The sequence below is a fragment of the Artibeus jamaicensis genome, unplaced genomic scaffold (genome assembly GCF_021234435.1).
Source record: "Artibeus jamaicensis isolate MK-2021 breed Jamaican fruit bat unplaced genomic scaffold, CSHL_Jam_final contig_700, whole genome shotgun sequence".
Taxonomy (NCBI): domain Eukaryota; kingdom Metazoa; phylum Chordata; class Mammalia; order Chiroptera; family Phyllostomidae; genus Artibeus; species Artibeus jamaicensis.
Genome location: NW_026521930.1, coordinates 10462654 through 10487154, shown reverse-complemented (window position 1 = coordinate 10487154; position 24501 = coordinate 10462654). Strand labels below are relative to the sequence as shown.

At 50.0% G+C, this 24501-nt stretch overlaps 2 protein-coding genes across 11 annotated transcripts in view; one reads left to right on the top strand and one right to left on the bottom strand.

The window, feature by feature from the left end:
- The window catches only part of PDPK1 (3-phosphoinositide dependent protein kinase 1), a 75854-nt gene extending 61102 nt beyond the window's left edge, over window positions 1-14752 (top strand). Inside the window, exons 12-14 of the mRNA XM_053671558.1 lie at window positions 7782-7839; window positions 8714-8866; window positions 9256-14752. Coding sequence (XP_053527533.1) covers window positions 7782-7839; window positions 8714-8866; window positions 9256-9372 — 328 coding nt within the window. The 3' untranslated portion in view covers window positions 9373-14752. The remainder of the gene's footprint in view (window positions 1-7781; window positions 7840-8713; window positions 8867-9255) is intronic.
- A 576-nt stretch (window positions 14753-15328) lies between these two features.
- Window positions 15329-24501, bottom strand: part of AMDHD2 (amidohydrolase domain containing 2) — a 40202-nt gene continuing 31029 nt past the window's right edge. For 5 of the 10 annotated variants that reach the window (XM_053671559.1, XM_053671560.1, XM_053671568.1 and 2 more), the window contains one exon: window positions 15329-18894. The gene's annotated coding sequence lies outside the window, so the exon portion shown is untranslated. The remainder of the gene's footprint in view (window positions 18895-24501) is intronic. The other 5 variants (XM_053671561.1, XM_053671562.1, XM_053671564.1 and 2 more) reach the window with 5 other exon arrangements.

Genomic DNA, 24501 nt, shown 5'->3' with positions numbered 1-24501 from the left:
ACTCCTCAGAAGCCCACTTCCCTTTGCCCTGGGCATTTTTAAGAGGCCCCTCGTGGCACAGCCCCTTCAGCCTGTACTCTGGGCTAAGTTGCAAGAGCAACTGATGGCAGGTCACAATGTGCAGCCTCTTGCCTCCTCTTTTTGTTCTGGGCTGTCTCCCCTTCCTTGTGGTTCAGGCCCAGTTGGAGGCTGGTGAACTGCAGAGAGCTTGAGGCATCACTCATTTGGTCCCTGGGGAATCTGTCAAGCACCTGGTTCTTTAGAATAGTGGTTCTCAGTGTGTGGCCCACAGACTGTAAGAATAACTCTGTAATGCTATTAAAATGATAATTTGCTTTTTTCCCTTTTACTCTCTATGAATGTAAGTAGAGGGGTTTTTCAGAGTTACACACTGTAGGGATGACATTTTTGCGTTGATGGCTAAGGAAGTGTTTTCTTGTTTGTTTTTTTTTAATCTTGTAAAGAAGTAGGTTCATGGTATAAATAATTTGCTGTCTACCCTAAGCAGAAAGTCACTTAGCCATTCTGTCTGAACAGAGGGTTCATGGGGTTGGGAGGGGGTCAAGAGAAGGACTGCAGTCTGAGATGTGCAGACCTGGGGAGCCACTGGCTGGAACCGGGCAGTTCTGTACAGAGGGGACAGGACAAGGAGGGGAGGGGCCCCTCTAACCCCGGAGCTCTGCTGGGGCCCTGGACTTCCTCCCTGTAGGGCCTTGGGCGACCAGCAAAGGGTGTGACAGGGCTCCTCCCACAGGCCCTACCGATTCCTGTCTTGCTTAAGTCTGTCATACATTTTGACAGTGCATTTTTAGAGAGTATTAAGTTCTTGGTATTGCTACTAGGCTCATAGTAGCTGTCTTCAGTTATACCTGCTCTGATTACTGTAACTTTATACCATTCAGTAAATCATTTCTTTGAAATCCTAAAGTTTTCCTTGTGACTAACACGGAAATACAACAAGAAGTAAGTATACTTTGTTGACTTGTTTTACAATGATATTAAAAAATTTCCCCCACACCTTTCTAAATGTTATCTGCACCTGCTAGTTTAGATTTTAATGAGCTATTTTAAAAGAACATTTATAATATATTTTTATATGTAAGTATGGGTCATTGACTTGAAAAAGGAGAAGACGTGCTTTCTCAGCCCCACAGCAGCCCCACCCAAGCCTACAGGTGCTAAGAAGGAGACACTGACATCCCGGGTTCTCTCCCTGCCTTGTGGAAGGGAGGACTCTGCCCCGGAATAACTGGGGGACTGTACATATAAAACAAACATAGGCCAAAAGCTGTCTTTCCCTTGGCTTTATAGGTATTAATACTTTGCCATTTTGTGTCTGTGAACTGAACAATTTTGCATGCTGTTATGATGCCAGTTAAGTTGCAGTATTGTAAGAACAATCATTTAGTTTTTAAAGATAAAGGAATTGAATATTTTAAATGTACACATGATGAGCTCCTTCAAACCAAATAGTGCAGTGTCACTGAAGCATCTCACAGAGAAGCGATGTTGTCGAGGTTGGAGAAATGCACACAGTAGCTGGAAGACTGAAAAGCTTTGGGCCCTCAACACTGCCCTGTGGCTGCTGGGTGGAAGTTGGTGAGGAAAACCCTGGACTGCCGCAGTCCGTGATACACTAACACACTGGATAAAAGAGGCAGCCGTAGACAGGAGGAGTGAGTTGGTAGCTCTGCCTTTGAGTTGTACTCTTGCCTTGAGAGTCGGTGAATCTCCAGACGGGGCTAGACTAGCTGCTTTGCTTGTATTTGCCTGGTATCAGCCCCAGCTTTCCATAAAAGAAGTTGTCTCCTCCTCCCCTGCCCAGACCATTGCAAAGGAATTGATTGCACTTTTTTCCCTAGCAGTAAAAGAACCAGTTGAAGTCAGGGCCTGGCCTCTAGGCTGCTGTGTGACTCTTGTCCCTAGGTGGCTTGTTTCCCCTGATGTGCCCAGGGATGGTGGCGTTCCTGTCTTTTTTCATGCCGTCCGAGCTCTGTATGCACTCGCCTAAGGAAAGAGTGACTGGAGCTACACGGGAAATCTGCCTGGGACGGTCGATTCCCTGTGCCCATAACTGCTTTTGGCCTTGAAATGAGTTAATGAAGGCAGAAGACCTTTCTCCCCGCTTTCTTTCCTTTCCCATTGCCACAACATTGTTCGTCCTCTAGGCTCAGTAGGCTAGTTGAACCATTGGAACAAGTGTTATAGAGTAGGTCTGTGAGAGTTTGAGATACACTGCGCCAGACCACATCCTCCTCCCTTCCCCGCCCGGGTACAGGGTTTGGACAGGAGGGAATGATGTTGCTCTGCACAGCAGATACTTAGGCTTATCTAAGGGGCAGCCAGGCATCTTGCACTAGGAAGAATCACTGATTACTTTCCACAAGATTTTTATGGACCACGAATACATTACAGAGGAAAAGATCTGGTTGACATAAATCTAGTTTTATAACCTAATCCTGGATCAGGCATGTAAATAAACAGTCCCCTCATTGAAAAACAGATTGTTTTCATAGACTGCTTCTTTATATTTTAAAAAGTCATCTCTTATCAAAAGGTTTAAACCTTCCACTTTGATCTTAAAAGCATGTCACACAATCCACCTCAGATGCCATAAACATGAACCGCAAGAGAAAATGGTACAGTGAATCAAAAGGGTTTGCTCTCCTTCTTAGAATGTGCCAAAATGTCAAGATGCTTGTGTTTGTGAACAAATAAAAATTTATTTTGCACTATAGAAAAAAAAACTTTTACCTAAGCGCATGGTAGGCAATAAGCACAAATGGTGCCAAAATGGCCAGCGGTGAGCGCCTCGTGGTTAGTTCCGGAACAGATGTGCTGAACCCACTAGAAGACGCGGGTTCTTCACGGCCACATGCTCACAGGGAGAAAAGAAAAGCCAGACTCACTTAATGAGTAATTAAAAAGTATTGATTTTTATTAATATTCTGTATAATGAAATGCAAAGGAGGCATAAGGCACTTCTGCTAGCCTAAGTGTGGCGGTTATCTCAAGTGAAGCATTTGCCTGATGGTCAGGGCTGTTTTCCCAGAAGTCTACTTTCACTGGAAGTCTGACTGATGAACCAGTTATTCAGACTTGGCTATCTGGTCGACATTTTTCTGGAAAATGAGCTAGTATTTGTTACCAATGATAAATCAAAATCTTTGAGTAAAAAGTAGAATTTGGGGAAACTTGATCTGTCACTGTAAGCTTGCTATCTCCCTAATACGTACAGACTTTTTTGAGGAGAATAGGTAGTGATGTTAATGAATTTGTTGATATGATAGCATGGAATTTGTCAGCACTTGGAAGATCTCCATAATTCAGTGAACCACAGTTTTCCAGATAACCAGTGTATGGCGCTGTACAGTCACAGGGTGGAAGACCTGTTCGAAGTGCAAGGTCACCTGATGGATTCCAGTGTCACAGAGTATGAAAAATTCATTGTTGGGGGTTCAGATTCCACACAGCAGCTAACTTTTAAGAAGCTAATGCTTGTCAAGTTTGGGTGTCGTATCAAAGAATTCCCACAAATATCTGAAAGGGCCATTAAAATACTCCTCTCTTCTCCAGTGACTTAACCGAGTGAGGCCGGTTGTCTCACGCGCTTTGGCCCAGACCGCACACCCCAGCAGAGTGATGGCCGAGGCAGACGGGAGAGTCCAGCTGCCTTCTGCGGAGCCACGTAGCAGAGACTTGCAAATGTGCGGCAGTGCCATGCTTCTCAGTAATTTTGTTTTGGAGAAAAAATTTTGAATGAAAATGTTACTTATAGTTATACATAATGGGCTTATTATTTTTGTTTATTTTTTGTTTGTTTTTAAATCTTCACCCGAAGATACTGTTTACTGACTTTTTAGGGAGAGAGGAAGGGAGAGAGAGAGAAACATCAGTCAGTTGCCTACCGTATGGTCCCTGACCCGGAATCCCACCCACATCTTTTGGTGTGTGGGGATGCTGCAGCCAGCTGAGCCACCCAGCTAAGGCTCTTCTTTCTTTTTTATTACATTTATTGAGTGACAGGTTTATTATTTTTTAACGAATTAAAAATACTTAAAAATATCTATTTTAGTTTCTCATAGTAAGTATCAGTGGATATAACCCCATTTAAGGAAAGCTCTTTGGCATCTTCCATAAGGTTTAAAAATATAAAGGGGTTCTGAGACCTGAAGGTTTGAGAGCTGCTGTTTTAGAGCAAACTGGTCACTTGGTTCTCCCTCACCTGTGTATGAACTAAGTGTGGACTCCCTCCTGGGTGGTCACATTGGGCTCCGGCAGCCTCACTGGGCTCTTCTGGAGGGGGCTGTGTTCTGAAATGCACCCAGCTTGATGCTGGCTTCAGGCTTGCATCCTTGAAGCCAGTCTTCTTAGAATCTAGGTGGGGCAGGGTCAGGTGATGAGGGGAAGACCCTGGCTTTGGAATCAGGAAACCCTTCACCCCTCGTGAAATGACTGTGGGCCAGGAATGAGACCTTCAGCCCCTGTGTTGACATCTGTAATGAAGCGATGATAAATGTGGCCTGTGGGGGAGGCAGGAGGCTGTGTGCCCGGGAAAGGTGGTAAATCCTCTTGCACATGCTAACTACATGCCAAGAGTTAAGCATGTCTCTGACTTAGGTCTGCTTTCAGCTCTGAATCTGCAGACTGTACCTGCCACCTGTCAAAGTAGATAAATACCTAGTAGCCTGTTTAAGCCAGCTGGATAATTAACTGAGTGAATGGACTGTGGTTTTGTACTAATAAGGGAGCTTCTGACCCTCTCTGTCCACTCCCTTGAGTCCTCAGCTCATTCCACCATAGCCGCTGATTAGGGGCCCAGGTCAGCTCTCACCAACTGGGACACCAGTGGCTCTCCTGTGTCCTGTCATCAGAGAACCAGGGAGAGGGGACTGTGTGCTGGTGGGCATTTGTGAGAGGGAGAGAGAATGTACATCCGTGGGCCTCGGAGGGACTGGTACTTGTCATTTGGGGGTCTTTACTCTGCAGGGACAAGGAAGGGGCTTTCCTATTTCCGTTTGGTGCCAGAATGTTCTGTTGCTGAACCACAGTGGATGTCGATGCTCCTGGTCTTTGCTTGTCTTTTCTTCCTTAGGGTAGATTTTGGAACTAGGACTACCTGTCAGTACATTATTTCCAAATTGCTTTTTCAGCAAGCCCTCCTAATTTCAAGTCTGTTGGTGCCGCTCAGAGTGAGATTGCCGCACCCACAGCATCCATGCGGCACTCACCCACACACCAGTGCGCCTCAGCAGGGCACATGGAAGTGGGGCTCAGTTTCATTTCTTTATTGAGAATTTTGGGGGTCCTTAATTCCTCTTTTGGGAATTTCCAGTTTGTATGTTTGGCTGTTGAGGTTTTATGTTGATCACTTTGTAGATGTTGGTTGTATTTGCTGAAAATCTCCAGTGTGTTTTCTTGTTAATTTTGATTATTTTTGCAGTTAGAGGTTCCTTTTGTTCTCATGTAGTCATGCCTGTTTACTCTGTGTTAAGTGACTTGTTTTATTTCTAGCTTAAAAAGTAATCTTTCCCAATTAAGCTTGACCAATATTTCCTTTTTCTTCCAGTTCTTCTCTTGTTTGACTTAATATTTTAAAACTGTGTCTCCTGTTAGTCTACCTGAGGCTGCAAAAATGCCAGGAGATCCCTTCTTTTCTTGCCTGTCCGTGAGGCTTCCCTGGTGATACGGTGCCACTGGCCCAGCACCCCAGCAACCCGGCTGAGTTTCTCAGCTGGCCTGGGCTTAAATTGACCTCCTCCTCCCTGCCCCAGTATAATTTAAGTTTTCCCCGTATTATTAATTTGCGATTCTTTATTGCAAATTTAGTTCTTACCTAACAGGACCTGTTGGTCGGAAGAAGTGGTTAGGCTCCATTGTTTTTTCCATGTACCATATTTTGCCATGTATCACTCATACTCTTTTGCCAAGATTTTTGAGGGGAAAATGAGGATGCACATTATACTTGGGTACAATGATAACACACCATGAGTATAATAATTCCACGTATAATGCACACAAAAGCCACGGGAGCGAGTTGTACACAGCAGACTGCAGTAACCCTGTGCTGTGGTCGGGCCGCATTGAATCTCCTTTTCAAAAAATCTCCTTGTGTTTTGTTCTTGATTTTTTTTTTTTCCAATCTTCACCCAAGGGCACCTTTTCACTGCTTTGAGAGAGCGAGAGGAAGGGGGAGAGAGAAACATTGATTAGTTTCCACCTGTACACACCCAGACCAGTGATCATATGCTCCCAGACCGGGATCGAACCTGCAGCCTAGGCATGTGCCCTGACTGGATATTGAACCTGCAACCTTTTGGTTACGGGATGATGATCCAACCAATTGAGCCACACTGGCCAGGACGCTCCTTGATTGTTTTTCTGTTTCAAGATTTATTTTTATTTTTTAAGTACCTCTGAGCGTGATGTGTACTGTACTTTTCCTTGAATAGGTGGTCACAGTCACTTTTGTTGTTAAATTGTTTTTAGTTGCTTTCAAAATCCATATAATGCTACATCAGTTTGCTTGAGGCTTCTTTCTCAGTGATGGGGTCTCAGCAGGCAAGTCCAGGGGGCTCCAGGGTGTGGGCCTTGGTCTGCTTGGGTCTGGCTGGGCCAGGCGCACTCAGTGGGGGAACATGGTTCCACCAGCTTGACTAGTCTCCCTGCACACACACCAGGTCCCAAAAGGAAACAGAGAAGCATGTGGATGCGCTTAGATACTTATGTGGTAAAATTGTCACCATTTGAAATGACAGCTGTCTTACATGTTTTTCAAATATGAAATATTTTGTGTTCCTACAGAATCTTGGGGCAAGAATTTCAGTCAAATCAGAACATAAGCCAGTAACTGTTAGCTTTAACCAAAAGAGGTAGCCTGCAGACATTAAAACAACCTCTCAGCCCTGGCTGCTGTGGTTCAGTGGATTGAGCACCAGCCTGCAAACCAAGGGGTTACCAGTTTGGTTCCCAGTCAGAGCACGTGCCTGGGTTGCGGGCCGGGTCCCCAGTTCGGGGCGTACGAGAGGCAACCACGTGTTAATGTTTCTGCCCCTGTTTCTCCCTCCCTTGCCCCCTCTTTAATATATAATAAAATTTATGTATTTTTTAAAAAAACCTCTTAAAGTGATGTATACTCTGCTAATTGTGTGTATTAAATCAAAAGCTGTATTTGAAGCTTTTTCTTCCAAATTCCGGTCACATTTGAGTAAAGGTGCTTTATTACTATATTAGAAACACCAGATGAGATGTTCTTAAACCAAGTCCAACTTTGTTCTTTTAGGGATTTATGATTTTAAGTGGCTTGGTAGATTCTGAGCAATGACTTGGGGGTCCCAGTTTGTGGAGGTGACATATGAACAGCCAGCTTCATCCTCAAGTTGACTCCCAGTGAGCTCTGCGCTTTTAAGGGGTTTTGTGGCTCAGCCCCACTTTGTTTAAAATAATGAGGACGTGCGTGGCAGGCTCAGCCCTGCGGCCCTGACCCCTCTACCTTCTCTCCGTTGCATGAAGGCTGCTGAGTGAGAAGGGACAGAAAGTGGTATTTCTGGCATTTGGTCCAAGTACAGATTGAAAGTTCTGTAAAGCGGTGGTGCTCTCGTGCTCAGTTACATTTGGAGTTTCCTCCCATTATTTGAGTGAGTTTGGAGCTGTGAAGGGAGAGGCTTGGTTAAAGCTAAGTTCACAAATGCCACTGGGGAATTTGTTTTGGAGGGAGGAGTTCGGAGAATTTCTGACTTTGACTTACGCGAGTGTCTCATTCTTGTTCTCTTCTTTTGTAGGCATCAGTTTGTAGAAAATAATTTAATACTAAAAATGGGCCCAGTAGATAAGCGGAAGGTAAGTCAGACCCCCATTCCTCCTGCCCGTGCGTCGGCCCATCTCCCTCCTGGGTCTGACTCAAGATTATGCCTTCCTCTCGGGCTCCTGCTGTAACTCATCACATGTAGCATCCTTCGTTTTGGTTCCCTTTTAGAGATCATCTCTAGATTTGATAGCTGAGGGGGATCTCAGCTAATCAAACGGGAGGCAGTAGTGAAAGAAATAGAGCCTCTCGCTCCTTCTCAGAGCCAGGCTTCCGGTGTCTTCACGAGGCTGGGGTCAGTCATGTCAGTCTCTGTCCTGTTGAGGAGGCTCCACTTGACATCCCCACGAGTCACCTATCACTTTATAAGAATTGTTTTTAAAACTTGTTATTTAGTATGTTTTATGGGTGAATCAAGTAAGATTAATTTTATCAGAACATATCAGAATCCATAAATGTTCTCCATTTGCTGATATGGGCCCTTCTAAGCTCAGGCTCCTGGCGCCCATTCCTGACTCACCGTGGGCATCCTCACAGATGAGAACCCCCTTGAAGGTGGGTGAGGTGTGAGCGGCCGGCAGGCAGAGCTCCATGCCTTAGTGTGGAGCAGAAGACGTAGGAAGCAGTGGGGGCTGACCACTGACGGCGGGCCCGCCGGAGCTGGCCCCGCCCGGGGGCCTGCGCTGCCGCTGTCCCGTGTGGCAGCCGAAGCAGAGGTGCCCGGACTGGGAGGGTGGGATCCAGCTCACCAAGCCCGAGCAGTGAGTGCTCCCACTCTCTCCGATCCACGGCCGCTCCACACGGGGGAGGAAGGGGCACACTCCCTTTGTCCCAGGCGAGCGGACAGGTGGCTGGCAGTGGTCCCTGGGCCTTGACAAGCAGGGTCCTCTTTTTCTATTTTCCGATCAGGGTTTGTTTGCACGACGACGACAGTTACTGCTCACAGAAGGGCCACACTTGTATTATGTGGATCCTGTCAACAAAGTTCTGAAAGGCGAAATTCCGTGGTCACAAGAACTCCGACCAGAGGCCAAGAATTTTAAAACCTTCTTTGTTCACACAGTGAGTTGGTCCCTATGGGTTCTTTGCGGAGCAGTTGAAGGCCTTTATACTTCCTGTCTGAAGTGCCCAAATGCCGTAGCCTGAGGAGGAGGCTGGCGTCAAGGCAATTGGTTCCCCCTTTCCCTTGTCAGGGCCCCACGTCCATGTCTCAGGCGTAAGTCGTGCTGGGAGACCCGTTGTACTTGTTTTGCACTTTGGGGGTGACCTGAGTGGTCTGTAGGTCATCACCCGCATGTTTAACCTCTGCACATATGTGGAAGGAAGGAAGACACCCACATGTTCATGTGCTTCTAGAGGTACCTGCAATGGCTGCTAGGACAGCGGTTTCTTTATACCCCTGGCCTTGGGGAAACTCCCTTGAGAACATTAAACGGTTTCTTTCTCTGCAGCCAAACAGGACGTATTACCTGATGGACCCAAGCGGGAACGCTCACAAATGGTGCAAAAAGATCCAGGAGGTGTGGAGGCACAGATACCAGAGCCACCCAGACGCTGCCGTGCAGTGACAGCCTGCAGCTGCCGCCCTCGCTGCCAGGACACGCGCCCCCGCGCAGCTCACCGCCGTCCGGGACGCTTCCAGACCACCTGCCAGCCATCCCAAGGGGAATGCAGACAGCAGAACCTTGCGGCTTTTTTATTTAAAAGAAAAGAAGAAAAAAATACCCAACCACACAAAGAACAAAACCAATAATGAACAGGAATTCAGGGTCGCTTTGCTTGCTCTCTGTGCTCTGTGGAGGATGCCCTGAGCTGTCCTTGCCATCAGCGCGTCCACCTGATTCCTACCTGGGCCAGTGGACTAGTGTCACCAGCTCTCCACAGCGCGTCCCAGTCACCTGCTGGTTCTGCTGTGGCCTAGGGAGGAGGACGTGTGTCCGGGCTCCCTAGATTATCACAGAACTCATCACCAGGGAGTTGAGTGTGCCCCTGCTGGGGGCGGCCTCTGACATCCATGGGGTGGGAGGGTTCTTGGCTTTTGTCCACGTGCACTTTTCCTCACGTCCCTCGTTTGGGGCTCTCCCCTGTGCTGCAGGCCTTTTGCTTTCCTCCTGGAGTAGTTCTTGCTGCAGGATTTCTGTGGTTTTGCTGTCCGTGAGTGCTCCACATGTTGTGACTGCCAGGCAGGCTCCTAGTGGTGGGAAGTAGAACCAGTTGGCAGGTGAAATACCAGCCACTGTCAGCAAGGTTCCTTCCAGCCCATCATCCCTCTGAGCAGTGTTGCCCTCCGCAGCTGGAACCGAGCACACGGCTGAAGGGAGCAGTGAGCAGTGGGCCTGACTGGTACCAGCTATGCCGGGAGAGGGCGCTGCCTGTCCCGTGTGAGGCCGGGGCAGCAGGGCCGTAGCCTCCATGTGGAGGAGTGAGTCCAGATGAGCCGCTCTGGAGAGTTAGTTCCAAAGGTGAAGCATGTAGGCCTCCCCAGATCAGTGAAATAGGAGCTGAGAGACTCCTGACCTCCCAAATTGGATGGCACTCCGTGCAGGCTCCTGGCCAGCACACGCATCCTTTTCATGTTGTGATTGAACATTCTCGCAGTCTAACATTTTTACATCCCAACTGTAAGACTCTAAACACCTTCTCGTTGGCCCAGATCATCGGGTCCCCACCGAGCGGTTCCTGCATCCTGCCGGAGGGGCACGCACACCGCGAGGGAACCCAAGCACCTGGCCTGCTCTTCTTTTGTTTCAGGTTCTCTCTCTCAGCTGCTTAGAGGCAGTGCCCACCCTACTGTAAAGTACACGGGGTCCAGGTCCTATTAGTCCTTCGATATTCTTTGCTGCTGCTCCCCGGACAGGGGGTCTTGGCCATTCCTCACCCTGGCCAGGTGTCACTGGAGGGTAGTCCTTGGTGCCAGGTGGGAGAGGAGCTGGCCCTGTGCCCAGGGCATGAACACCCTTTTCCTTTAGATTTTCACCAAGGCACCAGCAAAAGGCTCACACAGGAAAGACCGCCTCACCACTTCCCTGCCCCATCTCCTGTCTCAAGCCCACTGGTCCGTCACCCTGTGTGACCCGCGGTCCAAATGGAGAGGAAAGATGCCTTTTTCACACTGTTTGAGTGATCAGAGTAGTGACTAGGAAAAAGTGTGGATGTGAAGGGTACCGTTTGGGCAGGGAGAGCGGTTTAGGTGGGGGCAGACGTGGTAGCCAGGTTTGCGCTCGTCTCTGCTCGGGCCTGCCGTCCGCTGTGAGGTCTGAGACGGTCCCGTCTGTGCGCGTGTGGCGGCAGCGGAGGAGCTCCAGGGTGTCGGAGCCGGTCTGCGCTCGGATCCAGCTCCCTCCTCGTTCCTCCTCCTCCTCGCTTTTGATAGGCTTGCCTGTGTTCACCTGCTTTTCAAAAAGTGAGCCTGACCTGTCCCTTTTGAGAATTGTACTTCAGGCTTACTCCTATATTTACACTTTACTCTTCTCAAAATACCCACCTGCGTGTGCAGTGAGAGGAGTTGGGGACGCACTCCTGCACAGCGTTTCTCCCAGCGTCTCGTTACAGGAAACGAGCGCAGATGGTGTTTGTTTTTATCAGGCGCGCTCAGTTGGGCTGCTAAGGAGACAAGTCCTCGCCTAGCATTCTGCCCTCTGGATAGCGCCACTACCTCCTGGGCTTAACCAACGAGCTCCATCTGAACCTCTGAAACCAGAGAGTAAGGGCCTCAGGGTTGAGCTCAAAGCTGAGCCAGTGACAGTTGAGCCCTTCTCTGTAAGTCAACTTTCTCTGCTCGCTCAGAGTCTGGGTTTTTGTTTGTTCGTTTGTTTTGGCCCGTACATATTCTTTTCTTACCCTGCACTTCTGACAACTCTAGTTTTACCCAACTTATCCTTATAACCATCATCTCGGCATGCAGGTGCCTTACATTCTGAGCTGTGGATGAGGGCGTCGGTCTACGAACATCACAGAGACACACGGAAATACACGGATTTATCCAAAGTGAGAAAGAAAATGCTCTATTTAATAGACCCAGGAGCTGTGTGTCTCACTGAGAGAGGGCAAGGACGAGTGTTAGTGCCAAACCAAGTATCTGCCAACTGGAGACTGTCCCACACCATGTTGCCTCTCTCGGCACGGAGGGGAGGGAGGACATCCAGGAGGTTCTGTGGTCCCCACTGTGCCTTGCCTGTCTGGGAACTCAAGTAACCTGGGTTGCGTAGGTTTCCTTTCCTCTTTCTGTAGGCCTGGCGGGGCCGTAGGCAGCAGGCAGCCCCTGTGGAATGCAGAGCCCCACTGGAGATTGGTACCACCAGCTGCCTGCAATTCTGAACCCGACTCTCCAGCAGCTTGTGACAGGCTTGCTTTGGGAAACACAGGTCCCGCGGTCATGTCGACACTGGCAGGGACCGCACCTACTCCAGGCCCTTGGGACACACTGTGGTATTTGTGGCCCAGGCCTGAAGGGATTGTGGGAGATGCCCCTGTGGCACAGTGATACACACACCGCCCCCACCCACCCCTGGGGGCTCTAGTGACTCAGTACTTTTGAAACATTTGTCTTCTAGAAAATAGTCAACCGTAGGCTTACCACCCAGAAAAGACCACTGTGAACATTTTGGTGTATAGCAAGCTCTCCCCACCACTCCCTAATACTTTTGCCTTTTTATCTAAACCGGGAACATATAACATATACTCTTTTGCATCCAGCTTTGATAATTTTATCTTAAACATTTCTCCATGTCATGAACAACGATTCAGAAATATTTTTATTGATTGTAGAGTTTTAATGATTAGAAATTTTATCATAATTTATTTCCATTATAAAACATTTAGATGGTTTCTGGCTTTTCACTATTTAAATAATGCTGTGATGAATATCCTCTTAAATCTTTGACTTTTTTCACTCCAATCCCCTGTCATCCCAGAAGTGTTGTTTTCAGTGAGTGTTGGTCCATCTCCATCTGGGTCTGGTGCTCGGACGCTCAGAGCTCTGCTGTTATCCTTCAGGTTTTGAAGAAATGAATTCTCAGTAAACTCTGTTCAAACTCTTATTCAAACACTGTTTGAATAAGACTGCTCTTTTTCTTTTTTTAATGCTAAAAATGTCATCGCTGCAGTCTATTTGTGACAGATTTTATTTTTTCCAAAAGCCAATTCCCTTATTTTCATTGAAAGAATCTGGTGTACTTGCATGTTAGTTACTTCCTACCCCTGCTGCTACAGCTTTCAAGTGCTTGGTGATATTTTCAGAATCTTGTACTTTGTGTCCACAATGGTACTGAATTTGCATCTGCACAATCAGCAGAAAGTGTTGAACTGTTCTTGCCACATGCTTGGAGGAGGGTTGTTTGTTAAGTTTATAGACTCAGAAAATGCTGAACCATTTGGAATCAGTGAAGGAGCAAAGGCTCTACTTGAAAAAGAAACCGCGTGGACAGTTGGGTTTTACCAAGTGTGTGCCCTGCCCCAGCCCTTGGTGCCCTTCAAACCCTGGGGTTTGGTGAGAGGGACTTGGTTCAGTCCAGCGCCTGGCCGGGCATTTCCATGGGAGAATGTGATTGTCCTGGCTGATACGGCTTCAAAGACTTCTCCCCACTCCTCACCCAGTGTTGCAGGTTGTCTGCTTGTCAATTCCAGACCACCCAAATTTGGTTTCATTCTTACTTTCTCCACTTCAGTTTGGGGCCCATCAATTCCTAAGGGAAACACGCACAAGAGGTTTTCTAGGTACCGTGCTCAGTGCTACTTGCCTCTGCCAGAGATTGTGGCTGAATTGTAGAGTCGGGTCTCCTGCCCTCCTCTGATAACCCCTCCCTTCGCCGGTCAGTCCATGGACTGAGGGTGCTCTCTGCCCAGACGGCAGAGGGCGCAACTGCTGGGAGAGTTTGGTGATGGTACTGTTCTTGGAGATGCTGCCATGTGCGTGTTTCCATATTGTTTCTTTTCCTATCCAAACCTAATCTGAACCGATGGTGACCCAAGTGGGTGTGGCCCTGGCCTCTTGGGCAGCCTGCCTGCAGAGTGCTTTCAGTCAGGGCCAGGGGTCACTCCGAGAGCCTCTGGGGGGCACAGGCAGGGTTCTCGATCAGGCTGCATGTGGATAACTGGTCTGGGGCAGAAGCGGTCCAGCAAAGAGCGAGTTTCTCTGGAGCTCTGTGGTGTGCCCCTGAACAAGCCTACGTGTATGCCTGAAGTTTTCCCATTACGCATCTCTTTAGTAGGAGGAAACACCAAATTTGATGTGCAGGCAAAGCTTTTTTACAGAAGGCAAACCTTTTTCAGTTGTGTAATCCACCCTCATCTAACCCATCTGGCTGAATGGCTGTAAATAGGAGTCGTTTTACAGGTGAAAAGCCTCTATTACCATCCTAAGTTTGATTGGATGTTGACAAAACCAAATTTTGCAGTATTTAGAGCTGCCGTATCTGTTCCTGATCAGGAAATTGGATGAGTCCATAGGATGGTAGCTGTCTTTCAGGTTGGTGGCAGTTAGAACACATGTAATATTCTCTACCTGGTCTGTAGTTGTAACTGTGATGTACAGGCAAAGCAAACGTTTAAAAAAAAACTTATGAAAACAAATAATGCAATGATATTAGGATATACACTTTTGTATTTTTATTCTTATATAAGGTTATTTGCTGGCTACTGTTGGCCTCTAATTCAGTCTGTGTTATTTAAAGTCTAATATATGAATTGTTTGGATTGAATTCATGTTCGGGGCCACGTTGTTATATGTATTGATGTACAGCCTTGAATGTGAATAATTATTGTAATCTATATTTTACAACTTTTTTTCTGGCTTTATTATATAAATTTTCTATGTGGTCAATGATTTAATCATATCATAATTTAATGAATCTGTTTCTTTTTTCAAATATTTGTGCTATAGCTGTAGTTGCCAGATGAATTTTACATGTATGCGCGGTAGTCTTGTAATAAAAAAGCATGTAGTGTGTGGGCGCTGGCTGGCATAGTTCTTTTGCTTGGGGTCTGCAGTGGCCTTGACCTGGATTCGGGCCCAAAGCCGAAGTGCTGGTGGCTGGGGTGTGTGGGGGTGGGGACAGCACAGCCTGTCAGTTACAGACTTTTGCCCAAGGCTGGCCCTTTACGATGTGGGACACGTCAGAGGACCTTAGTAGAGGCCACAGCTTCCAGTGCAAGGGAGCTGTGACCGGTGTCGCTGAAATCATGGCAGAGAACCTTTCAAAGCTGCTTCCAGGACCCAGTATGTCTGGCTCAACCTGGGGGGGCATATACTTCCTCAGAAACTGGCAGGCACTGTCCCAGGTCCTGAGATCTTCCCTGTATATTTGTGCCAGGCCCACACCAACCTGGATTCTGGTGAGGGAGGGTGAACAGGACAGGTGCACCGCCCCCACCCCTGACCTCTAGTGCAATGCCCACTACCTGCCTCGTGCTTGCAGATGTCATCTTTTATGAGCTATGATTTTCCTTTCACGGCATGGACATTTCAGTTTTTTCTTTTAAAACAGTCGGTTTTACTGCTCATCCACTAGCATTTCTACTCCAGTATTACTGTTTTCATATTCAGATTTTATTTTATTTATATTACAGACAGTGGAATGAACGGAGAATGGTAGAGACACACTGATTAGCTGCCCCTTGCAGCCAATTGTGCCCCAACCAAGAACTGAACCCACAAACAAGGCACGTGCCCTGACCAGGAATTGAACAAGTGACCTTTCCTTTCCAGGACAGTGCCCAACCAACAGCCACGCTGGTTGGGACGATATACTGAGTTGGTTTTATTAACTGCTCTTGGCCATTGGGTTGTTGTAGGGCAATCACTGGCTATTCAACACTTGATTTGGAGCCAGTTAACTAGTTTACAGTTAAGTCAGTTCATCCTTTCATTGTACAGCTTCAAGACGACTTAAAGAATTATGCTTTACTGCACCAGGAATCCTCTGGGGGAGGGTAATTAATCTATCAGAATGTATCTGCATTGTTGCTTTCTCAATTATTACCCACTTAACCATATTTTTTTCTAAAATGCAAAACAAATTTAGAACATGAAGGTAAGGTAGCAGTTACAGTTTCTGTCTCATAAAATAGTTGATGGTAGATTAAGTTAGTATGGCTGCACGGCTGCAAGTGTCTCGCGCACCCGCGAGGGCCGCGCCAGCCTGTCTGAAGCCACCAGTGGGTGTTAGTTCACACTTTGCTTGAGGATGTGGCTCTGGGTATGTTCTTAGCACCGACCACATATCACGGTTTGTTCAGGACCTGAAGAAACGGTCCCCTTGCATGCGGGGCGCCAGCCCTTTCCTCCGCTAGTACAGCAGCGCTTGCTGCCAGGGAATGCTGAGGTGAGTCCTCACAAGCTGCCTATCTTGAAGGCTCCTCAGCCTGAGCCTGCCCGAGAGTCCATTCGGAAAAGTCGGAAGGAAGAGTGAGAAGAGCTGGCTTCAGGGCATCAGCCCCCAGGCCATCAGCTGTCCAACCCTCAGTCCTCTGAGGGTGGCCCTGGAGGAAGTGGTGTTGGCTGCATGGCAGTTCCTCTTTCTGCCAAATGCACGCACCCTCCTGCTGCTCTTCTCCAGCAGGACAGTGACTGGTCTTGGTTAGAGCTGGAGTCAGAACACTGTGGCCTGGCTGATTTTGCAAAGACAGTTGTAGGGACACAGATGCCCGCCTGTGCCAGGTCATCAGTGGCTGCTCTCACCTGTGAGTGGGTGCTCACGGCTCCTTCCCAGGGACTCTCAGGGTGAGCAGTCCCTGCGCCAGCAGTCTTTCACGTCCTCTAAAGGAGCTGATGCTTGGCCCCAAGGGATGGTCCGCGTGGCCAGGGTGCCAGCAGGCCACCTTGGGCACCGGTGCTCTCACCAGGCCTTAACTGGGAAGCGCTCCCCACACTACAGAGCACCCAGAACGTTCCAGTCTGGAGTTGGTGGGATGTGGTTATTGAGTGGCTAGGAACATGTTCCCAGTTGGCACTCTGGGCCAGACTCTGACTCCGCCCACAACTGCCCTGGCTGTGTGCCTGAGTCACAGGGGCACTGGGAGCCGAAAGGAAGATGATGAATGGAACACCTGCCCCACCCAGTGCTTGGTGCTGGGTTATCGTGGTCAGTAGTGTTGGCTCTCAGCAGTCTTTATTTTACTTTGGTACTTTATTTTTAGAAAGAGTGTAGCAAGAGTACTTCCCCTGAACCCCGTGGTGTGTTTTTGTTACTGCTTCTCTCTTACACATGGGCACTGGCTCACCAGCTCACCCAGACCTCGAGGTGCCTGCGCGCAGTCTTCCTCACTTCCCCCGCTGCCTCCTCCTGCTCCCCGCCCAGACCCCGGCTGGTCTTAGGACAGGCCCTGGAGAACACTGCCCCAGAGTTCACATGCCATTGTCGTGTGTGTTGGGATGGGCTTGAGGCATCTAAGTGAGGGACGTACCAACTGCCTCTCCTGGTTCCAGTGGGCTCTCGTTTCCTCAGTATTGGACCTCCAGGGTCATGGAGGCCTGATCTTGCTTTTCCAAGTCAGCTTGGGTGGGTGGGGATGGTTCTGGAAGGGTGAGCTGGGCCAGCCACTCGTTGCCGATAGGTAGTCTAAGGACGGCTTTTCAAAACGGGAGATGGAGGGGTTCTGAGTTCCAGGCAGTCCTCAGGGAGAAGGGGTTCGGGGGCAGAGGAGCTGCGGGCCTGCCCTTCAGCCCCAGAGCCAAGGACGGGTGGCCTCTGCACTGACCTGCTAGCAGAGCCGAGCACAGGAAGAGAGCAGAGGCCACCTGGGAGCCAGCAGGGCGGTGGCCGAGGAGACAGCTGGCGGTGAGGGCTCGGGTGCCTGGAGGGAACAGTGGGCCACATCCGAACCCCTGGCCAGTGTCCTGGCTGCAGTGTCCCGGTGCCCAGGGGGCTGGAGACTGGCCCTGAGGAGGCCTCACCCCAAGGCTGGCAGAGCCCCAGAGTGTGTGCAGCGGGGAACACTCTGGGTTCTCCCAGCAGAGGCCTCTGCCCTGGGGTCACGGTTCTCACCTGCTCCCTTCTCTAGTTGACTTTCTGATGCCGGCAGTTTGATGGTAAACACCCACACTCACACCACTGAGATAAGCAGCGGGACATCTGCTGGGGATTTGTGTGCAGGTGTTCTGTACCTGTGATGTCTCTGGGGAAGGAAGTACCTGAAACACGGGCAGATGGATGTCCCCTTGCCTTGTGACGTGAATGTTCATAACAGCTGTGACCGGGCAGGTGGCACTGGAGCTCGCAGCTTCACCACAGCATTCTGCTGACGACCGGTCCCTGCTCCGGCGGCCTTCTCTAAGTGGGTCTGGTCCTGCCGAACAGACGGGGCCTGTGAACCATGTCCGCTGCGCCATGTCCTGGGGGGAGCCCCTCAGGTGAGTCTGAGGCACGTTTGTCCCAGGAGAAGCCTCAGGAGCCTCCCGGGTGGGGGCCTCTGCTTCTGGTGAGCCTCACTTGAGTCGCCTGTGTCATGCTAAATTCTGGGTTCCTAAGCAACGACAGTGTTTCTTAATGATTTTTATTTGAGCTTTACTGTATTTTTCCCATTCCCATTTAGTCCCCTTACACCCCCCCGCCCCCCAGCAATCACCACATTTTTGTCCCTGCATCCTCTTTCCTTTTCTCTCAGTCCCTCCACCATCCCACAAGCCATCGCCTGCTCTCCATCTGTGAGTCTGTCCCTGTTTGGCTAAAGCTGCAGTACTTTGAATGGTGTCTGTCTGGGGCTGGGGAGCCAGGCTGGTGGTCGGGCCCTGACGTCTGAGGGGGTTTGTTTCCACGGAGGTGGCCGGGGCAGTGCCGAGGGTCAGAACAGACCCAGAGCCTTGGCACGTGCGTCCCGTCTCCGCCCAGAGCCCTTGCGTTTCTTTTGTCGCCCGAGTGGGCTGGAAGGTTTCAGATCTCTGGGTGCACACAGGGCGTTGTGGGGCTTCCTGTCGGTAAAACGAAGTCAGAACCAGCTGGCACTCCTGTACGTGTGCCACATGGCTGTCATGTGAGGTCGCGGTGCTGCTCTGCACATCTGGTGCCTGGGACAAGCCTCTGGTCTCTGGGCCTCCAAGTCCTCATTTGTAGTTGACGATGTCACCCACCTCTTCCAGGTCGAGTATTGAGAAACTGCAGAAGACAAGGCAGAAGTGAAGGTTTTGTGTGCAAATTCAAATAGATACTTTCAGAATAAAAAATGAGTGTTTCCAGTGAGGTTGACTGCAAACGTTTGTGTACAGAAAACCCTGTGCTTTTGCATGTAGATTTCAATGGGAGAAGCTGGCAGAGAGTGTGTCTCACATTTAACTCAGGATGCACAGCCCCCTAAGTGTCCAGTGTCCATTCAAGTGTCCAGTGGCCATCCCTGTTCGCTGCAACGAAGCAGTGGTCCTGTCCAGTGCCTAGCGATGGAAAGGAGCCAGTGCATATGCCCTGGAATGTAAACCCAGGAGGTGGAGTGGGACCTGGCAACAGAATTATTTTGTTTAGAATCTTACAGGAGAGCCTGACGTTGTCAAGCCCTGTCCTTGCCATTTTCAAGACCACGCAGTTGTGTCAAAGTGGCAGCCCTGAGGGACAAGTGGGCCCCAATTTGTCCAGATGCTTGACTGGGCGATGCATTCAACTCTGCCTTTACTTACTGCGTCCCACTAAGGGCAGGTTTTACTGCTGGGCAGGTTTTACTGCTGGGCAGGCAGCGCGGGCAGAGGACCTCAGTCCGGGGCTGTTGGAGTGGCCTGGGTGCCTTGCTGGTCCTCGGAGCGTCACTGGGCAGGCTCAGAGGAGTGGCGGGGTGGGGCTCACTCCACGATTCCCAGTCAGGGCCGTCTGCTCCTCCTCCCTCAGTTTTGGGAACCCAGGTCAGGGGTCTCCTGAGACAGCAGTGACATGGGCTTCGCCCTGCCTTTGCCCACCCCATCCTCTTGAGAAGTGACTGCAGACACCGTGCTCCAGGCTATGGCCAGGGCCTCATCTCTGTGTCCTGGTGACTGCCCTGCTCAGGGCCAGCAGCCCCATGGCCCAGGCTCATGAATGAAGGGCTTAACTTCTCCAGGAGACCAGCGGCTCGACTGGATTTCCACAAACACACCAGAAAATAGACAGGATCACTACTTTGCCACCAGCAGAACAGGGATGGCCACTGGAGACTTGAAATTAAGAGGGCTGGGTGCCCTGAGCTAAATGCAGGATAGAGTCTCTGTCAAATTTCCTCAATGAAATCGAGATGCAAAGGCATAGGAATTGCTTCACACAAACATTTGCAATCAACACCCCTTTGTGCCCCTTGGGGTGGGATTCGGGTGTTCAGTCAACCTGGCACCCGGAAGCCGCCCTCCACTCCCCAGTGTGTGGGCTGGAGGGGGCAGTATGCTGGCTTCCATTAAATATTCAAGAGCCAAATCCAGCATTGATCTTTTTCATTTAAAGTAATGTTTTGATTGATTTTAGAATGAGAGAGGGGAAAGGAGAGAGAAAGCATTTCTCTTTTTCATGCCTTTAGGGTGGACATAAAGGCAGCCCTTCTCAAGTAGGTCATATGCGAATCCACTGAGAAGCGGGGAAGGTCAGCAGAGAGAAATGATTTGTCCCGAGTGCGGTTTTGCGGAAGATGCGTCTTCACTGTGGCTCTTCTACCAAAAAGAAAGGGCAGGGGAACCGGAAGGGAGAGGGGAGAGAAGGGAAAGGAAGGGGAGGGAGGGGGAAACCCAGTTACCGTTCTGTAAATGGAGCACGTGCTGGTCGTGTAAACTGGGGAAAGGACAGCAAGAGGGAGGAAGAGAGATCCAGGAGTCTGGCCACCCAGCCAGTGTTTGTCTGTTTTTTGTAAACAAACTTTTATTGTCTAGAAGTATATATTTAAAACATTCCCCATAAAAGGATGCTATTCTGTCATTTCCCCATCTTCTTCCTCTTCTCCAACAGCCCTGCTGTAAAGGACATTATTAGACATTATTTAAACTTCACCCAGGTGTCCCGACAATGCTCCAGCTACATTCTCTTCTGTGTTTGCAAGCTGTAGGTCCACACAACATCAACAGACACCGGGCAGGCTCTGCACTCCGTTCCCCACTTAGATTTCACCACTGCTGGCTTTCCCGTTAATCCACTGAGGAAAGGTTTGGGATTGAGGGCAGAGTCATGGCAAGGAGGAGCAAATGCTTCAGGCTATGCTGCCAACCCAGCCCTGGTCAGAGAGAAACACTGGCCTGCAACCAAGGCACACGCCCTGACTGGGAATTGAACCCGCGTCATTTCGATTTGCAGGCCGGCGCTCAATCCACTGAGCCACACCGGCCAGGGCTGGCCACTGTTACGTCTTGGTCCACGTCCCTGCTGTCTGAGTGTGACCACCTCAGGGGTGGTGCACATCATCAGGGTCTCCTCCTGGGGCTGATGCAGGCTCAAGGAGTAACAGAGTGATGTTAGTGGGGCCTGCCGACAGCTGTGCCTCGGTCACGGCCCGGTCGCTAGTGCAGATGTCACCGAGACGGTCCTCTCTGTGCTGTGCACATGTGAGCCTGACCCCTGACTTTGGGTTTTTTGTATTTCTGTGTTCTGTATTTTTCTTTATTTCCACATTAGCACAAGCACGTGAGGTGCCGAGGGGGTCGAGGCCTGGCACAGGTGTCAGTCTTGGTCTGGTGGCTCGCCAGCAGCCATGTCTGAGGGCGCCTGTCCCCGGCCCACCCTTGCCAGTGCTCCTCGTCTCTGGAGCAGGCTGCTCATGCTCGGACACGTGGCTCTGACAGTGTTTCTCACGTGAGAGCCAGTCTGCCGTCCTCTGGGCTGCAGCTGGTCGTTAGGGTCTGTGGACCTGCGGGTATTGGCATAGGGGCCCTGGCACTTCCTGCAGAGGTCAAAATCTTCTTCTGGCAGTTGAGCGATGAGGGCACAGCTCCCACAGGCTGCTGCCTGTTCTGTCCTAACCCTGCCATCTCGGCTGTGTTTCTTAATGAGGCCATCCAATCACAACAGGTCCCCAAGAAGAATTAAGCTGGCGCATGCTGACTTGACTCCAGGGGAACTTTTCATCGGTCAAAGCCGGACAAGCCGGCTTGTCACTGGCAGGGGCTGGTGTAGAGTGTCACTCAAGGCCCCTTGTTCTGTGGCATCTCGGGGTTCCCCTGTGAACCCGCAGCTCCGGGCCTCGAGGCAGGCCCGGGAAGTTGGCTCTGTGGCTTATCCCTCCTGGGAGGGAATGCTGTGGGACCAGTGTGAAGGCAGCTGCTGGGTTGAGTGTCCCACCCTCGGAGCCTGGTGATGCCAGGGCAGACCTGGGGCTCCGAGTTGTGCCACATGGGAGATGTACAGAATGACGAGGATCCCTTCTAAAGCCCACTCTGTGGTTGCGCGTGTCCTCACGGAGGCCAGCCCAGCAACAGGTGTGCCTGGAGTGACTGGCAGGTTCTGGTTGCCCCAGAGTGCTGGCGTGTGTTCCGGAGTGTGGAAGCGTGCCCAGCTCTGGGCGGTCAGGGTTCTGTGTGCGTCTGAGCTCCTGGCCCCTGAGCACCTCTCTCTAGAGGTGGGCTTCACCCAGCTTTCTAAATCAGTGTGTTTAGTCTCTCAGTGTGGCCTCTGTGAAAAACATTTTTGTATTAAATATAGAACAAGGATTCTAGTGTAAAGTTCACATGGATCTAGCTATCTATCTTTGTTTGTTTGTTTTTAGTGAGACGAGAAGAAAAGGGAGAAAGAGAGGAAGAAAGACATCAATGAGTGTTTGCCTCTCACATGTCCCCGGTTGGGGACCTGGCCCGCAACTGAGCCCTGGGCCCTGACTGGGAATCAAACTGGTGCTTCTTCACTTTACAGGCCAGTACTCAAAACACTGAGCCATACTAGCCAGGGCACATTCACATGGACTTTTAAGGGAAGCCAAAATAGGGCACTGCTTTCACTGATTTTAAGCTGCTGAGCCTCAGAAAGAACATCCAGTATCCCTTTAAGCCCTCCCCATCCATGCCCTTCCCTGGATCATCCTCATGTTTAGAGGCTCAATACAGGGCCTGCTCCCACGTGGCCTCCCCTAACTCCCCATCCTCCCCATCACTATTCCTCTGGACCTGGACATCGCAGTTTGTTCTGGCTCATCTGCCTTCCCTGTGTCCCATCCCATTGTCCCTGCAAGCTTTTTAGGCCTGGGGTGACCTTTGTGTATCTGCTACTCGACATACTGTTGACATTCAATAAATGTCTTTTTCTTTGCCCTGGCTGGTGTAGCTCGGTGGATTGAATGTGGGCTAAGAACCAAAGGGTCACCAGTTCAATTCCCAGTCAGGGCACATGCCTGAGTTGCGGGCCAGGTCCCCAGTGGTGGCCATGTGAGAGGCAACCACACATTGATGTTTCTCTCTCTCTTTCTCCCTCCCTTTCCCCTCTGTAAAAATAAATAAATAAAATCTTTAAAAAAAAATGTCCTTTTCTTGTTCTGCCAGGTCCCTGCTCTAAGTGCAATGCCTAGATTGTGGCTTGTGTGGCCTTGAGCCCCGTGTCCTACCTGACTGAGGGTGGCCCTGAGGCCTCAGCCCCTGGTGACAGAGGAGGCTCATGGGATGGATATCTGAGGGTGGATAGAAAGCTGTCTCATCTGATCTTTCCTTCCTGACCTTCTCCCAGCTGCGATGCGCTGACGTCATGGTGCGGCTCTCTTCACACACTGGGTCTAGATGGCAGTGGGGCAGAGTCTCTCGGTTCCATGTCGTGGTAGCCCCATCCCTTGCTCCAGATCTTGGCCCTTTAATAGGAAATGGTATCTCTTCACCAGTAGGGTGCCTGCTAAAGTGACCTCTGTACAGAAGCTGGTCTGTGGGGTTTTCTGCCTGAAGATGAGGACATGGGGCTGGGAGGAAGGGGCCTGTGGGAGCACGTGGCCAGTACTTCCTTAGCGGGAGGGATGAGACCAAAGGAGGGATCTGGAAAGTTGGAACATAGCCCCCGGGGACAGTGAGGGAACGAAAAGGGAGCAGGTGGTGGCAGAAGACTGGGCTGGGTGCCAGGACTATGGGAGAAAAGGGTACAGAGGTGATCTGACTTAGTGCTGTGTGTGGGGAAAAAACAGGAAACATACCTATGACCTAATAAGTATAAACTGGCAGTATTAATGAAGCCTCACATTAGGATGGCAACCAGGGCTGTGACTTTACATTGAGAGACAGGAGAAAGGAGAAGAAAGCACTCGTGACCCTCCCAAGCCAAATGCGCATGCAGGAGGGCCGGGGGGCATGGGGAGTGGGCACGCCTTTACTGGAGGTGAGGGGACACCCAACTTCCTCAGCAGCCGTATCCACATTCAACTCCCAAGAGGGTAAGACCCCAAGCGGGCAAAGATGCATTCATCCAAACGCTTCTCAGCACAACCCCCTGCTCCCCGGAAAGGAAACCCTAACCCTGACAGCAGCCCCAGGGCCGTGGCCCAAAGACACTCTGTCAAGGTGCAAGGACTGCACTTGCTCCCTTTTCCAGTTTTCCCTGGACTCCTGCCTCAAAACACACAAGTTTGGGCTGGGACTCGGCTTTCCCTTGCTGTTTCCAAATGCCAGCTTCGGACGTTTCACTTGCTATGAGATTATACCCAATAATTTCTCTGATTTAAGGTTTTTGTTTGCTAGTTAGTTAGTTTTTACTAATGACACAGCTCTCAAATAACAACGGGGATTCCAAAGACACAACTAGGAGCCCCTCTGCTTGCCATGAGGGACGCCCTAATTATTCCACAATAGAGCGAGCCACACTGCA